Source organism: Mastigoproctus giganteus, chromosome 7, assembly GCF_048544385.1.
Source record: "Mastigoproctus giganteus isolate SK-2022 chromosome 7, ASM4854438v1, whole genome shotgun sequence".
Lineage (NCBI taxonomy): Eukaryota > Metazoa > Arthropoda > Arachnida > Uropygi > Thelyphonidae > Mastigoproctus > Mastigoproctus giganteus.
In genome coordinates, this window is record NC_143581.1 from 30339852 (window position 1) to 30356494 (window position 16643).

At 36.3% G+C, this 16643-nt stretch overlaps 1 protein-coding gene across 1 annotated transcript in view; it reads left to right on the forward strand.

Annotated features, from left to right (window-relative positions):
• Window positions 1–16643, forward strand: part of Prp16 (ATP-dependent RNA helicase l(1)G0007) — a 226447-nt gene that overhangs the window by 84516 nt on the left and 125288 nt on the right. Inside the window, exons 9-10 of the mRNA XM_090377598.1 lie at window positions 290–544; window positions 12813–12974. Of these exons, the coding sequence (XP_090233724.1) occupies window positions 290–544; window positions 12813–12974 (417 nt within the window). The remainder of the gene's footprint in view (window positions 1–289; window positions 545–12812; window positions 12975–16643) is intronic.

Below are 16643 nucleotides of genomic sequence, written 5' to 3' on the forward strand. Positions count from 1 at the left end.
ACAGTTTAGAGATCAATTTGGAGTAATGGATAATAAAAACACAGGGAAATAAAGTGATTACTTGTCATTTATGGTATTTGGTCAGTGATTTGGGCTAATTTTAAAATTTCTTTTGCATTTACTACTAATTACATATTTTATCAAATTGTTAATAATAACAGAAATAAAATAAGGACTTTATTTATATATTAAATGTAATACACTCAATATGGAATAACTGGTTGAATGCAAATATCCAAATTGTATATACTGCATGCAGTTACTAGATTTATTTATTTTAATTATCTAGGAAAGCAAGGAAGCATCAAAAGATGACGATGATGATGATAATACGAATTATAAAGATGATCATAAATTTAAGGACCATATGAAGAATGCAGGAGAAGCAAGCAGTGACTTTTCCATTAAGAAAACGATAACACAGCAGCGTCAGTTTCTGCCCGTGTTTGCTGTTCGAGAAGAGTTATTAAATGTAATTCATGATAACAGTGTAGTAATTATAGTTGGTGAAACTGGTTCAGGAAAAACTACGCAGCTCACACAGGTAAGTACTTAAGTGTTGTTGATTTTGGTGCATTATAGCCTTAGCTGCTGATGTGCCACTAAAACCCAAAACAACCAATCAACTTCAATGCTGTTATAATATTTAAAATAATGTCATCTTTATTGTTTAAAAAATGAATCGTAAGATGATTGTGCTCACTATTTTGTTTTAAATTGTATAAATAAATAAATAAATTTTCTGTTTATACTCCGGCACGACAACCAAGTCAGTAGAGTTTACAGTAAATCGTCAATACAATATTTATCATATTAAGTAGCCAATGGCTTGAACCCCGGTCCACTCAAGGAATGCATGCTATGCACTCTTGCTCCTGACCACTTGGCTATGTCAGGCCTATGTTGCTGTTGTACCAGCAAATCAGTTTGTATATTTAGCTTCCATGCATGTAGTTACTTCATGCTTATCTGCTCATCTTCATGTTTTGTGCTTATTAATTACCATATTTCTTCGATTCTAAGACACCATCGATTGTAAGACGCACCTTAATTTCAGAAAAAAAGCTTTGATTCTAAGAAAAATAAATAAATAAAATAAAACACTAAAATAAATCTAACAAATATTTTTATTATAATTGAATTCAATTTACTAATAATACCGGTATTTATCAGTAGGTATGTTATTCATCACTTCCTTCTGAATCTTCTGAGCCGTCAATATCTGCATCTGAATCAATATCAGAGTATACTTCACATTCAGAGTCAGATTCTTTGAGCCATCGTTATCTTCATTATCCCATAATATATCATCTTCTGAGCCATCGAGATCGTTGGTGATGCAACATTTTTTAAATGAGTGCTTTTTTTCTGGAATCAGCTTCCAAGCTGTTGATATCCATTCTGCCAATTTTGATTCCAGCGCTTTCTTAATTTTTCCGGAAGGTGTCAGCAGAAGGTTGTCGGTCAACAGCCAGAATTCATATTCCTTTCTCAAGTAATCTTTAAATGGTTTGTTGACTGAAACGTCAAGTGGCTGCAGTTGGCTAGTCATGCCACCAATAATCACAACCAAGTCACCACGTTTGAAGACTTCCAAGATGTCTATTCCACACAACATTTAGCCAGTCTTCCATAAGCTCTGCCGACATCCATCCATTTTTTGTGCACGCACAATAACATCTTTGGGGAAATTTTCATATTATGGTATGGTTTTTCGATTTAAAATTAAATATGGTGGCAACTTTCGACCATTAGCGGTGATACGCTGCTTTTCGTAGCCCATGCTTATAATCTTGATTTCTTTAGCACCTTTAGCATTGAAGGTGTAATTTCGAGGCATATCAAAGAAGACTGGGGTTTCATCAGCATTTCCAGTTTGACTAAACTCATAGTTTCTTTTTTTTTCCCTTAATTTCATCACCTGTTGCTGAAAGTTAATTAGCTTCTGTTGAAAGTCTGCAGGAATTTTTTGACAGATAGATGTTCGGCGCCTTAACGATAATCCACTCCGACGCATGAATCTGTCGCACCAGCCGCGAATAGAGAAAAAATTATTTTCTCTATTCCGAGGGACTTGGCAATTTCTCTGGCTTTCAATTGCATGGATTGTCGAGTGATGGGTAACCCTTTTGTACGTGTCTCCATTACAAAATGTATCACAGCTTCATCGAATTGTGGAAATCTTCCTTTCTTAGGTGGCGCCTCCGTGGGCAGGAGCAGCAGTGTGTAGCACATGCTTCTAGATTAGACCAGGGTTCGAGCCTGTGACAACCAAATATGGAGGATGCGGAAAGGTCAGGGAATGACCACCGCATATCCACGGAGCAATATGGCCTTAGTTGCTAATGCTCCTAAAAAAAAAAAACCTTTCTTTGGTTCTGTAAAGCACTTGGTGCTTTACAGAACCAAAGAAAGGTTTTTTTACAGTCCTGTAAAGCACTTGGTGCTTAACAGGACTGTTGCTTTGCACGAAAATATGGAATTGCGATGATTTCTCCAGCAACGAACATTTACTTCACTAATGTCAAAATGTCGACCTGCAGCTCTATTTCCATGTTCATACACAATACACAATAACTTTTCATTTCAATGCGGCTTCGTAGTGCAATCTTTTTGACATTTTAATGTGCAATAAGGGATAAAAATTAACGAAATACGGTAACTCCACTTACGTACTTTCAAAGATACAAACAAAACTTCCTAGTTTTCGCTGAGTGAGCTCCACTATAATGAAATAACAGTGGCTTCACATTTCAAAAGCACGTGAAATTACCTGCACCACTTTATTCTCCATTGGAATTGGAGAATGCAATAACTGTCAAACTTGGAGACGGGGTTTCCACTTAAAAACAAAACGTGTGGTGCCGTGCAAAGCGCGGGAAAATTCGGAAAAAAACTACGATTGTAAGACTCACTCCATTTTTAGAGATGTTTATAGAGAGAAAAAAGTGCATCTTAGAATAAAGATGCAATACGAAGAAATACAGTATATATATTTTTTAGAAATATTATTGTTAGTAAAAGCATAAAACTAAATAAATTTTATTGAATCTCATGAGAAATAAACAAACCAGGCAAAAATCACTAAATTTTTTTCTAAAAAGCATTTTAGAAAAAAGCATTCTAGGGCAAAGGCTGCTTGGGAGTTTACTGACATACGGGTTAGTGCAATCACATAATTTTTATACATAGCAAACTATCCAAAGTAGGTAAATGGGATCATTTTAATTATATCTCGTATTGTGGAGTTATACTTCTTAACTGAGTTGTAACAATTGCAACACCAGAATACCTGTCCACCCACCAAAGAGAGGCCAAAAAGCTTTGAAACAGTGATGTGTAAGTGGTGGTATCCGCTGAGAATAAGTAACAATAGTCTTCTCCATTGGTGAAGTGTTACTTATTCGAGGTAGTGCAATATCATGACATCTCGTTGTGAAGGTCTTCACAATATGAGATATAATTAAAATGATGCCATTTACCTACTTTGGGTAGTTTGCTATGTATAAAAATTATGTGATTGCACTAACCCATAAGTCAGTAAAAGTTATTGATTACACACATCTGTTTATTTTCGTCAATGTTTACAAAAAAAGAGCAGCTCACAGTGTGTCTCCACTAGTTTTTCCATTGACAAACTTAATTGTCATATACAGTATCAATAAACACAGTGGCAACAGTTGTCACTTATTTTAAATGGTATTACTGAAATTGTGCTTCAGATCACACACACACACAAACACACACACACACACACACACACACACACACACACACACACACACACACACACACACACACACACACACACTATGAAAATGTGCACTAACCCTCTGAACGAAATATGTTCATTTACCAAAAGCAATCATTCTTCATGACAGCATAGTGGTTATGTCACTTGTTTGGAGTGGGCAGTGTTTGAATCCCATTTGAGATTTTTAATTTTTAAAGGTATTACATCTTTAACTAAGAACTGTGTAATCTTCTCTGGCACAGAGGTCAAACTGATAAGGCTGTAGTTGTTCATTTCACATTTTGAGTAACCTGTATAAATAGGAGAAAGAGATTTCTATGCCTCCAGTCTACAGGGACTGTGCCTGAATCTAAGATGCTCTTATTATAATAGCTAGGTTGCTTACTTCTTTTGCTGCTTCAGTATAATTGGATAGATTCCATCAGCTCCTGGTGCCTTACAGTACATTTTGCCATTAGTAATTTTTCAGTTAATTAGTATTAGATAGGTCACTGGTCCCTTTCAGCTTTAAAAACTTCAAGTTAAAAAAAAGAATAAGGTGATCCACATGCTGTTATTAACATGTTCACTGCATCTGATTAAGCATCAAAAGGTAGCCTGAGTTCTGTGCTGTAGTGCATGTAAGTGATCGTTCTTAAGCAGTCAATATACAAGTGGTGTAAAAGTATAGGCTGAGTTCTGTCTGCATGCTGATTGAACTGTGGGCTACTAGTATCAATGATTCATTTTTGGTTATAGTTTGGTACATATTTTTATTGGTTTTTTTGCTTGTGTTGAGGTTTTACTTTTACACAGATGGAATAAACTTTCAATAAAATTTTGAGTTTTGTTCTGATTTACAGTGCAGCCCAAAAGTAAGTGTTTGCTTTTAGCTATGAATTCCAGACTTTTACTTTTCAACATTTACTTATGAATTTTAAGAATGTTGAAGATTTTTGAATGTTATTTCTCAATATTTCAAAAATTACAGCACATTGAATGCAATTCTCTCAAATATAGGTGGCAATGATTGTGTTAACCAATATCATCATCATCAGCCATTTTCAATCCACTGCAGGATGAAGGCCTCTCCAGCAACTTTCCACTTCCTTCTGTTTTGAGCACTGGACATCCACTTACTACCCACAAACTCATGAATTTCATCTATCCATCTCCGCCTTTGTCTTCCAGGTTTTCTTCTAGCTCCTCTTGGATACCATTCTGTTATTTTCTTAGTCCATCTGTCATCATGTCTTCGAGCTATGTGTCCTGCCCAAGACCATTTTAGTTCTTTAGTTTTGATAAGAATGTCCTTTACTTGAGTTTGTTGCCTAATCCATGTGTTTCTCTTCTTATCTAACAGTCTGATTCCCAATATGATTTGTTCCATTCTTCGCTGTGTAGTTCTCAGCTTCTCTTCCATTCTTTTGGTGAGTGCCCAAGTTTCACTTCCATAAGTCATGGTGGGGAGTATACATTGGTTCATTATTTTACGTTTCAGACAAACTGGGATATTGCTCTTCAGTATGTGACTATATTTCCTGAATGCTATCCACCCAAAATTTATTCTTCTCTTGACTTCCAGCCATTTATCATTATTACAGCTAATAACTTGTCCCAGATAAGTATATGACTCCACCTTTTCAATTACTGCTCCTTCAATCATTATTTCCCTTTCTGTGGCATACTTGTTCATCATTACTTTTGTTTTAGCCATATTCATCTTTAGTCCAAAATCCTTACTAGCTGTGCATAACTGATTAAGATTTTCCTCTAATTCTTTGGGATCATGGCTTATGACCACAATGTCATCTGCAAATCGTAAATGGTTTAGGTACTCTCCGTTCACATTGACTCCTTTCTGCGACCAGTCTAATCTTCTGAAAGCTTCCTCAAGGGCAGCAGTAAACAGCTTTGGAGATATTGTGTCTCCTTGTCGAACTCCTTTCTCGATTTTAAATTTCCTACTGTCTTTGTCTAGTCTAATAAAGGAGGTAGCACTCTCGTATATTTTCTTCAAAATCATAATATATGGGGTATCAATGCCTTGTCTTTCCAGTGCCCAAAACATTGCCTTATGCTGTATGGAGTCAAATGCCTTTTCATAATCCACAAATGCCAGGCATAATGGTGTTTTATATTCATTTGCTTTCTCCATTAGCTGTGATATTACATGAAGGTGATCCATAGTTGAGAATCCTGTCCTAAAGCCAGCTTGCTCTTTCGGTTGATTCTCATCAAGTATTCTTTCTAATCTGTTAGTAATGACCCTTGTGAACAACTTGTAGATGTGGGATAACAAGCTAATTGGTCTATAATTTCCAATTTCTGATTTATCTCCTTTCTTATGCAGCAGAACTATGATTGCATTATTCAGTTAACCAATAATAAAACCATAATTCAATTCAATTAATCGCTTTTTTACCATGCGAAATTATCGCTGAAACTACAGCACATATTTTGCAGGTAACTGCTGCTGCTATCATAACAGAAATAAAAGATACAATTAATTAATAAATTAATAAGGAAATAATTAAAGAAAGCTTCCATAGACTTTATCATGGAAAGAAGTTTCAGAAATCCACAAGGTTGGTGCAGTGTTGCCATTTATGTTACAAAGACTGAGGAAACACATTCTTCAGACAAATGTGTACCCTCAAATAAGAAAGTAGTAAACTGAAAGGAAGGAAGTTTGAAAGGTTAATGGACCACAGGCATGATTTCTTCAGAGGAGCACCCACGGCTACCAATGTGGGTGCTCCTCTGAAGAAATCCCCTCTGAAGACACCCAAAAGTCTTATTTCCATAGTTAATGAACTGCTCAAAAGCAGCCAAGCATTTGCTGGTGCCCCTATATGGCCTGTAATAGAGGAAACCAAAGAATTTACAAACTTAATGGAGCAAATTAAGGAAACACATACTTAAATACAGCAAGCTCTCTGAAGTCTAACCTAAGAAAACCAAACATAAAAAATATAAATATTAGTTTCTTTTGAGTAAATGCTGCCATTTATTTGATAATATTACATTATGATATTATTTTGTTTTATTTATTTAATTATTCCTCTTTAGCAGTTTGATTATGTAATTTTATTTTGTATATTTGCATATAATTTGAGAAAATTTCCAAGGCTTAGTCAATTTTCTTTTGGTTGACATCTAAAATTTTACATTTTGTGTGTGTGGTTTTCTTATATTAGCCTGAAGAGGGCTTGCCCTATTTAAGTTTCTATTTTCTTTTTCTGCTCTGTGAAGTACATGTATTCTGTGGTTTGCTATGTCACAGGTCATATAGGAGTACCAATCAACACTTGGTTGTTTTTTAAAAGTCCCCATGGAAATTCAGTCTTTTGGATATCTACAGGTTTGCATATTCTCCTGAAGAAATCATGCCTTTGGTCTCTTAATCTTTCAACTTCCTTTCTTTCAGTTTATTATTTTTATATTTGAGAATCTGCATTTATCTGCAGGACATGCTTCCATAAACTTTAGAACACAGGCAGCAGCATTGCACCAACCATGTGGATTTCTGAGGGGTTCTTCCCATGGTAAGGGTAGGTGTTCTTTAATTATTTTCTTATTGATTTATTATAGAAGATTGATTTAAATCATCATAATTTAAATTACAGTTTAAAATCTTCCTCACAAATAAATGTAGATGTAAAATATATGTTCAGCTTATTGGCAGCCAGTTCAGGATCATTGTTATTGTTACCACAGATATCAAGCAGACCAGTATAATTGATTCCTTTCTTTTTATTGCAGAAGAATTCCCTAATTCTTTTCATTGCAATGTTAGCTAAAGAAGTTTCAGTCTTCCTTAGAATGCATAATCCTCTAAGTAACTTTATTACAGACTAATTTATATTTATTATGGAATTTAAGGTCTCTTGATAATTTCTAATCATTCCATGCACCTTTCTTCCCTGCCACAAAGGCCATTAGTTCTTTTGACTGACCCCATTTTAGTGTGCACCTTGAACAATATCCTTGAGGTTGTCACAGACATTCTCTCAGATATTCCAGACAAGCTGTACTTGCTACCTGGGAGTCTAAAATGCTGATGGAACTGATATTCGGGTGACACTCAAGTCAAGTGGACCCAATTTCGGCGAAGTCCCTAGGGTCTATGACAGCCAAATCCTCTGCTTGCACCTTCACGATGGTGGGACTGTTAGTAATCCTGGGTATAACCTCCATGCACAAGTACATGGTGGGTGACCACCCAGGTGTGAACCAAAGTAAGCAGGGATCGAGGTGTGGCACCCACACTACATGGAAGAATGCCACCCCTCTATGTTACTAGGCAGTACTAGGTGGTAGATGACTCTCATCAACCGGTGCAACACCACCACTTTGTTTATTGGAGGCTTGAAGTGGTGGAACCCATGTTTAGTCTCTAGAGCTAAGTTCCGGTCAACCCTTCCCTATCTCTTCCATCATGCAGTATGATTGATGACTTTTGAGTTTATGATGAACATCATGACGAGGTCCAATATTCCTTACATTTCGAGGGTACAGCTCTAAAACGGTTTTTGCAGGCCGATCGCTAGTTAGTACACCGGACCGAACCTATTGGTAACTCTCTAGGAGGCTTCCAGATCAGCTAGTGTATAATCTTGCTACCTCTACTCTGCCAGATAATGACTGTGGGGAGTTCAAGTAGTGTGTATGCGGGGAGCATTGTCGAGGCCACGTTATGCCAAGGATCTGGGTATATTCTTACCACGTGTACGCCATATCAAAAAATTTCATTACTTCATACAGCATCTCCCACCCACTTTTTCTTACTATTGAATACACCATGAATTGTCCAACTAATTAGAGCAAGTTTATCTGCAAAAAAGATCTAAACCTCCCAAGCCCTTCATAATTAATTTCACAAATATACATGGTCTCAGTTCTAATCTCAACGATGTCCATTTCCACTTGCAGTCTGCCAAACCCCATGTACTTTTTCTGACAGAATCTCAGTTATTGGTCGATTCAACTACTGCTCATCTCAGATGCCCAAATCATTCGTTGTATGATTCCTTTCGCCTCAAAGGTGGTACTTGTGCATATGCCCGTTCTGATATTCCCTGTCAGAGACTTGGCAATTTGGAATCTTCTCTCTTTGATCTTCTCTGGCTTAAAATCTCTCTACCTCATTGTGCAAATTCATCTGTTGTCTCTACCGTTCTCCCAACTCCACTAATCACTTGGAGCTCTTTGACTTCCTCTCTTTGCAACTTAACTTTCTCCAGTCCAACTTTCCTAACAGTGAGGTAATTTTCCTTGGTGATTTTAATGTTCACAACTCCAGCTGGCTTCCGTTTTCTAGTCACACTGACCCAGCTGGTCGAGATGCTGAGGCTTTTGCAATTACTAATGACCTTGCACAGATTGTTCATTTACCTACAAGAATACCGGACAATCCTAATCATACATCCGACACGCTTGATCTTTTTTTCACAAACAACTCTTCTAAGTACATGATCGAAATGAGAGGTCCTTTAGGCACTTCAGATCACAACTTGGTGATTGTCTCTTCTCCAATGGAGCCTTTATCTCATGGCTATTCCCAACCTCATTGTTTGTCATTACAAGAATGCAAAATGGGATGACCTAAGAGAGTTCTTTTCTTTTTTTCCTTGGTCAGATTACTGTTTCAAAACTTCTGATGTCAACGTTTGCTTAGATCGTGTCAGTGAAATTATTCTTGCAGGAATAGAATCCTTTATCCCACACTCCACTTTAATATTTCGTCCTTTATCTAAACCTTGGTTTTCTGATAAATGTGCTAAGGCTGTTCAAGAGAAGAATGTTGCATATCGTAATTGGCTTGTTTCTAATTCTTCAGTTTCATTTTCTGCCTACACCAAAGCTCGCAACAATTGTAAAGCAGTTACTAATCAGTCCAAATTAGAGTTTGAACAGGTTAAGAGTAGAAAACTGCTTCATGCCTTAATGATAGCTGAGAATTCTGGTCTCTTGCCAAAGCTATTGGCCGCAACTTTTGCCCATCTCTGCTCCCACCTCTATCCAAACCAGATGGTTCTGTTGTCACTTCAGCCAAGGATAAAGCTGACTTGCTAGCATACCATTTTACTTCTAACTCATGTATTAATGATCTTGGTAAAACACCACCCACCATTCCCAACACGCTCCATTCAATGCCTCCTGTGGTCTTCTGCCAAAAGGATGTCAGAAGGATTTTGATGAATCTTGATGTTAATAAAGCTCCAGGTCCCGATGGTATTTCTCCACTTGTTCTCAAAATCTGTGCTCCTGAACTTACTCCTATTCTTTGCTGGCTTTTTTCACTTTCGTATTCCAAAGGTGTTTTTCCTTCTGCTTGGAAATTTGCGCATATCCAGCCAGTTCCTAAAAAGGGTGACAAATCCTTCCCATCCAATTATCGTCCCATTGCAATTACTTCTACTCTTTCTAAAGTAATGGAGAAATCAATGAACCGCCAACTCTTAAACTACCTAGAAACCTTCCGTCTGATCAACGATCGCCAGTGTGAATTCCGTCAGTGTTGATCCACTGGTGATATTCTGGCTTATGTTACCTATTTATGGACTAATTCAATGGAAAGGTTCGGTGAAACACAAGTAGTTGCTCTTGACATCTCAAAGGCTTTCGATCGTGTTTGGCATAAAGGTCTTCTAAACAAGCTTTCATCTTATGGTTTGCCAACTGTTTTTTGTAATTGGTTATCCAGTTTTCTCTCTGATCGCTCACTGAGGGTGAGGCGCCTCCGTAGCCAGGTGGGACGGAGCAGCAGTGCATAGCACACACTTCTTGATTAAACCAGGGTTCGAGCCCGTCACCACCAAATATGGAGGATGCGGAAAGGTCAGGGAATGACCACCGCATATCCCGGAGCAATATGACCTTAGTTGCTAATGCTCCTAAAAAAAAAAAAAAATCACTGAGGGTGATGGTAGATGGCTCTCTCTCTTCTAACTTCTCCACTAATGCCGGTGTCCTCCAGGGTTCAGTTCTTTTCCCCACTCTTTTCCTCTTGTATATTAATGACCTTCTTCCATTGACTGGAAATCCTATCCATAGTTTTGCCAATGATAGCACATTGCATTCTACTTTCCATTTTGATAAACCTTGCCCTGCTCAATCAGCTTCAACTTCTCGAAAATCTGCTACCAATTCCTTAAATGCCGATCTTCAGGTAATTCTCCAGTGGGGCAAAGACAACTTAATTGATTTCAACCCTTCTAAAACTCAGTCTTGTCTTATATCTTGCAAAAAGGATTCTTCTGCCCCTATGTTTATCTTTAGTGACACTCCGATTTCTAGGCAAAATGATATATCTCTTTTGGGGATTACCCTGACTTCTAATCTCTCATGGCACAAGCACATTACAAATATTGCTTCCTCTGCATCTAAAAAACTTGGTTTTCTCTTTCGCTCTCGGCGTTACTTTTCTTCCAAACAGCTGCTCACTCTGTATAAATCGCAAATCCGCCTTGCCATGGAATATTGTTCCCACATCGGGGGTGGTGTCCCCAAAACCTCTCTCAGGCTTCTTGATTCCGTTCAGAAGAGGGCAGTTAGGTTAATGATTCATCTCTAACAGAGTCTCTCCATTCACTGTCTCATAGATGTACTGTTTCTGCTGCATGCCTCTTCTGCAGGTACTTCCATGGGCACTGTTCTTCTGAATTGGCTTCTATAATTCCCGCTCTCTCTTTCAAACAGTCCAAACACGTGCCGCCACCAGCCAACATCCATTTACTGTCCAACTTCAAGCTCACAGAACCAACTTTTCATCCTCCTCGTTTATTCATTCAACTGCCGTTTTCTGGAACAATCTTCCTTCATACATATTTTCTGAAAATTACAGTCTACAGAAGTTCAAGTCCAATGTCAACAAATATCTTCTTTCGTCTTCTCAACCTCCAACCCAACCACGGTACTAAGCACGATAGGTTCTAATACCTCTCGTGTTTGGGGTTTACATAAAAAAAAATCTTTTGTTGATATAAAATTCTTAGTGGTTTTCAGAATAACTTCCTTGAACATTTCTAATTTAGTATTTATATTTGTTAAAATTACTGTTTGATTCCACTAAAAAATGGGGCCAACCAGTAAAAGGGGAACCTTCCCTTTCCATTGATAGTACTTGTTTCTTTAAATTGTTTCCACATTTATACACTAGGATCACTGCTTGCCAGTGGTTACTTTATTTGAAGATTTTTAATATCTAACAAATCCTTACTGATAACCAGGAATATTTCTTTCCCTTATTGCATCTCTTGCATGCTTATGTAGAAGTGGGCATCCAGCAAATCCTCAAATGGAGCTAGTTAGTTACTCACCTAACCACTAGGTGAGTAACTAACTGACAAGTTCCAGTCAATCCCTAGGAAATTCAAATATGATTTGTTGTAACAATGTCTGTTATTTTCATCACAGTCATCTGATGAAATAGTTGCCTACTGGATATGCTTCTCTTGAATCTCTATGCTTGGCAGTTAAAAGCATAACCCCTCTCTCCTTCTGTCATGTGGTTAGACCGGGGTTCAAGCCCGTGACCACCAAATACGGAGGATGTGGAAAGGTCAGGGAATGACCACCGCATATCCCTGGAGCAATATGGCCTTAGTTGCTAATGCTCCTAAAAACCAAATAACAACAACAACGACCTTCGTCATGTCTGTCCTTTCTGTTCACATTGTATTTGCCATATTCAAATTCTTCAACCAGTATATCAGACTCATGTGTTTTGATATTCTTATTATGTTTAAATTTTTTGACTTAACCAATACCTTAAATTCCTTAAATTCATACATTATATTTATGCCACATGCCTAGCATTAGTGAACAAATATATGAAAGTCTGCCTTGTTATGTTCATTGTGACTTTTATACATCTGTATAGGCACATTATAGCTGGAGCAGCTTATGTACCATTAAACAACATCTGCATAGTTGCTTAAAGTAGTACTTTCTCCAGGAATCAGTGGTAGTATTCAACCAGATTGCTTAAATTATTGTAAGAAATAGAAGACTAGATGATTTTTTGTTTAATTATTTCTTCTTACATGTTTCTTCATTTTAATTTTGTTTTTAGTATCTTCATGAGGAAGGCTACAGTAAATATGGTATGATAGGATGTACTCAGCCACGTCGAGTAGCAGCAATGTCTGTAGCAAAGCGAGTATCCGATGAAATGAATGTTGTGCTTGGAGAAGAAGTAGGCTATGCTATCAGATTTGAAGATTGTACTAGTGAGGTAAGAATTAATACTATTTCTTGTATATTATTTTCTTCCTTCTTTATTGATCATTGATGATGTTACGTTTGTAGTACAGGATGTTCAAAAATGATGCGGAGAGTTTGTATTTATTGAATGGAAACAAGATGTAACTATGATATAAGTTGTAGTATAGAGCAGTGCTGTCCAACATTTTGGCTGGTTGAGCACTTTCATATCTACTTTTAGTTGGAAGGTGCCTCCATAAAAGAAAAAATTATCATATTAAATATTTACTGAAAATAAGCATGTGTGTGTGTGTGTGTGTGTACTTCTTAATTGCTTCTCATTTTGTTGTCTGTTAAACTTTGGAGAAATGAAATTCATTATATGAACTTCAATCAACAAATCCATTAGAATTTGCACAAGCAAATCTGTAGACAAAATTTTTAAGTAGTTTTAGTTTTATGATTTTCATAATAGAACATTATTTTTATAGTACAGGAAAACCTTGTTAATACAGTATCAGTTTAAAAAAAGTTCTCATTTATACAAAGTAGATTTCATTCCCCTCAAAAGAGATAGGCATTCTTTTGTTAAAAAATTTGTTTAATGCAAAATACAGTTAATACATATTACAAAATCTGTTTGCATCTTGGATAGTGTTATCCTACATATCAATACAGTTAGTACAAAGTATGCTGATCCTGCCATGCTAACTGGCTGTCATCATGGTCACTTGCCATTTGCAGAGAGGAGAATCAGAGCCATAAGTTTCACTGTGAAATACGAGGATAGTTGAAACACAAGTTGCATAATTCATGCTACAGCTGTGAGCATTGGTGAAATAACTAGAATACTGTAAATGTTTTCAAACACCAAGTTATTCTGTGCAAGTGAGATTTTTCACATTTTGACCACTTATTTTTCAGAAAAGTAAGCATTTGGTTAGTCAAGAGTAAAAATAACCACTGTTCAACAATGGTCCAAAGCAAAAATGAAATGAGTTACACGTGGATACTAAACCCAAAATCATTGAAGAAGTTTATAAGATGGAGTACATCTAAACAGAAATTGCAAATCATTTATAGATTCCTTTACCAGTGTTATCAATAGTTTTAAAAGAAAATAGAAGACATCTAAAGTTGGAAGGGCACTAAAATGAAGAAACCATGGAGCAGTGGATCAAGATCTTGAAGAAAGGCTATTGGAATGGTTCCACCAAATGTGAGCATTGTATTTACCAATATTGGGTACTCTGCTACAAAAAGAAATGCTGATGTTTTTGCACTCCCCCTTGGGTGGTATCTGTGATTTTAAATGTAGCAATGGTTGGCTGTATCACTTTAAAGAATAGAACAATTTTGTCTTACTTGATATCAGTGGTGATCTGGAGGATTCGAAAAGGAGAAACCCTAGATTGTTTAGAGGCTATGTAACCAGTTCTTCGCAAATATGACACAAGACTTTTTCAACATGGATGATACAAGAGTGTTTTAGACTTTACTTCCCAAAAAAACACTTGCTGTTCATGGTGAAACTTGTATAGGGTTAAACTGAGCAAACAGAGGGTGAGTACTGTTTTGTACCAATGCAGATGGCAGTAAAAAGTTTTGTTTCCTTGTTATTGGCATGTCTTCTCAGCCAAGATAGATAAAGGAGTAACCACTCTCCTTTATGAAGGGTGGTTACTCCTCTAGTAAAATTAAAATTATAACAGCTTGGTTTACTGCCAATTTTTCAATTATGGATTCTAAAATTGGAAGAATGTTCATGCAGAAAATAAAATTCTGATGATCCTGGATCGATATGCTATGCAATCTGTTGTAGTGCTGAAGTTTTCAATTATTAGATTCCTCTTTCTGCCTCCAAACACCAGATGTTTCATGAAACCATTAGACCAGGGTGTCATTCATAACTTGAAGAAAGCCTACAGATCTCATGCCTACTGTCTCATGGATTATTGATCCACCACTTTGAAGGTAAAACAGCATTGCACCAAAAATGTAATGTGTTAGGTACCATTTGAAACATTGTGATTACTTGGGATGACATTTCTCCTAATGTCACGGTAAACTGATTTGAAATGATTATAAAGTGTATGAATGGGAGGAACCGAGGGGACACATGGACCTTGAGGAAGAATTTGAAGACTGTGTTCACTTGGATGACTCTTGTCACCATAGCTATGTCATCAGAAGATCTACTGAACACTTAATATGTAGTGAAACTTATAAAAAGGAAAAGATTATACAAAATGACAATGAAGAACCTGTGCACACATTACCTATTGAATCTAATGCTTAAAATGAATTGAAAATGTACTACCTTGCAGCAATGTTAGTAGCGAGGTGCTAATGTTAAGAACCATTACAAAAAATGTCCAGAAGAAGTCAGATTATTTTTTAAAATAGTGTTAAGTTAAATTTATTTAATGTTGAAGCATATAAATAAGTTAATCAGTGTATTAACCCACTAAATTGGTATGATTTTTTTCATCCATTTTTTAAACTAATCTTTATTGTTTATAATTCAAAATTATAAGAGTACCCTTTTGCTTGTTTACTCCTTTGTTAAATCGTACATTTCTTATGAATCCTTCTTGAAACCTTCTTTTTAATTAATTATTATTTTTACAATTTTTGTTGTAGTCCTTGTTAATTGTGACTGCAGCTGAAAACATATCTAAAATGGCAAATTCAAGTTCAAGTAGGGTAAATTGCAAAACTAAATTAGAAAGATGATTTGACATGTTAATTTCATGAACCTTGTTATTACAAAAGTGAGACTTAGGTCCCTTGAAGTATGTATTAACATGGTTTTCCTGTATGAGCAAGGGGAAGAGGGAAAATTTAAATGCCTAAAATATTTAATTTTTATTTCAGGACAGTTAATTTCTGCAGCTTACATCCTAGAATTTCCTCCAAAAACATTCTCGGAAAAGGTGGTTGCCAGTTTGCAGGTGCCATCTGAACTTACCGAGAGCACCGGGTTGGACAGCACTGGTATAGAGTAAAAGTCTCATGCTTACATTATATCAATAGCTCAATATGACAGTGAACTATAAAGAGAATCATTTATTATCAAATATAAAATATGGTGAGTTACAGGTAAGTGAAAGATATAAATTCATATGTAATAGTGGAACTGTTCCATTCCTTTTTATTGAGCCCAAGAAAGAGACAAAAGTCCTTTTATCTGGTTTTTTTCTTTCATTAATTAGCCAGCATTTGATTATTGGAATATGGTGTGGCATGCAGCAACTCTTTGATAAAGTTGTTCTGCACATACAAGGAAAATAAATTCAGGTAATGAGACTAGCCTGTCACAACTCTAGAAGAGTAAATTGAACTAAAAACTCAACTGTTTTATGTGAATTTATAATCACTTGCTTGTAGCTCACTTAGAGTGGTATAATTATAGCCCCCATAAGTTTGACTTCTGTGTTATGGAAAATTAAGGAGTCCATTATTATAAAGATAATAGAAGATCATCTGGATAGGATTAAGCTATGAGGCAGTCACAGCATAGATCTATTAAGAAGAGATGACAACTGATCAGTTTGATTACTTACTGTGGGGTTGTCACAAAGGAACTGAATGCAAAGAATAATTTTCACATAATTTACTTACATTTTAGCAAAGCTTTTGATGAATTTCTGTGTGAGCGACTTATGCATAAAATGAAACAATGTAGCATTAGCAGTGC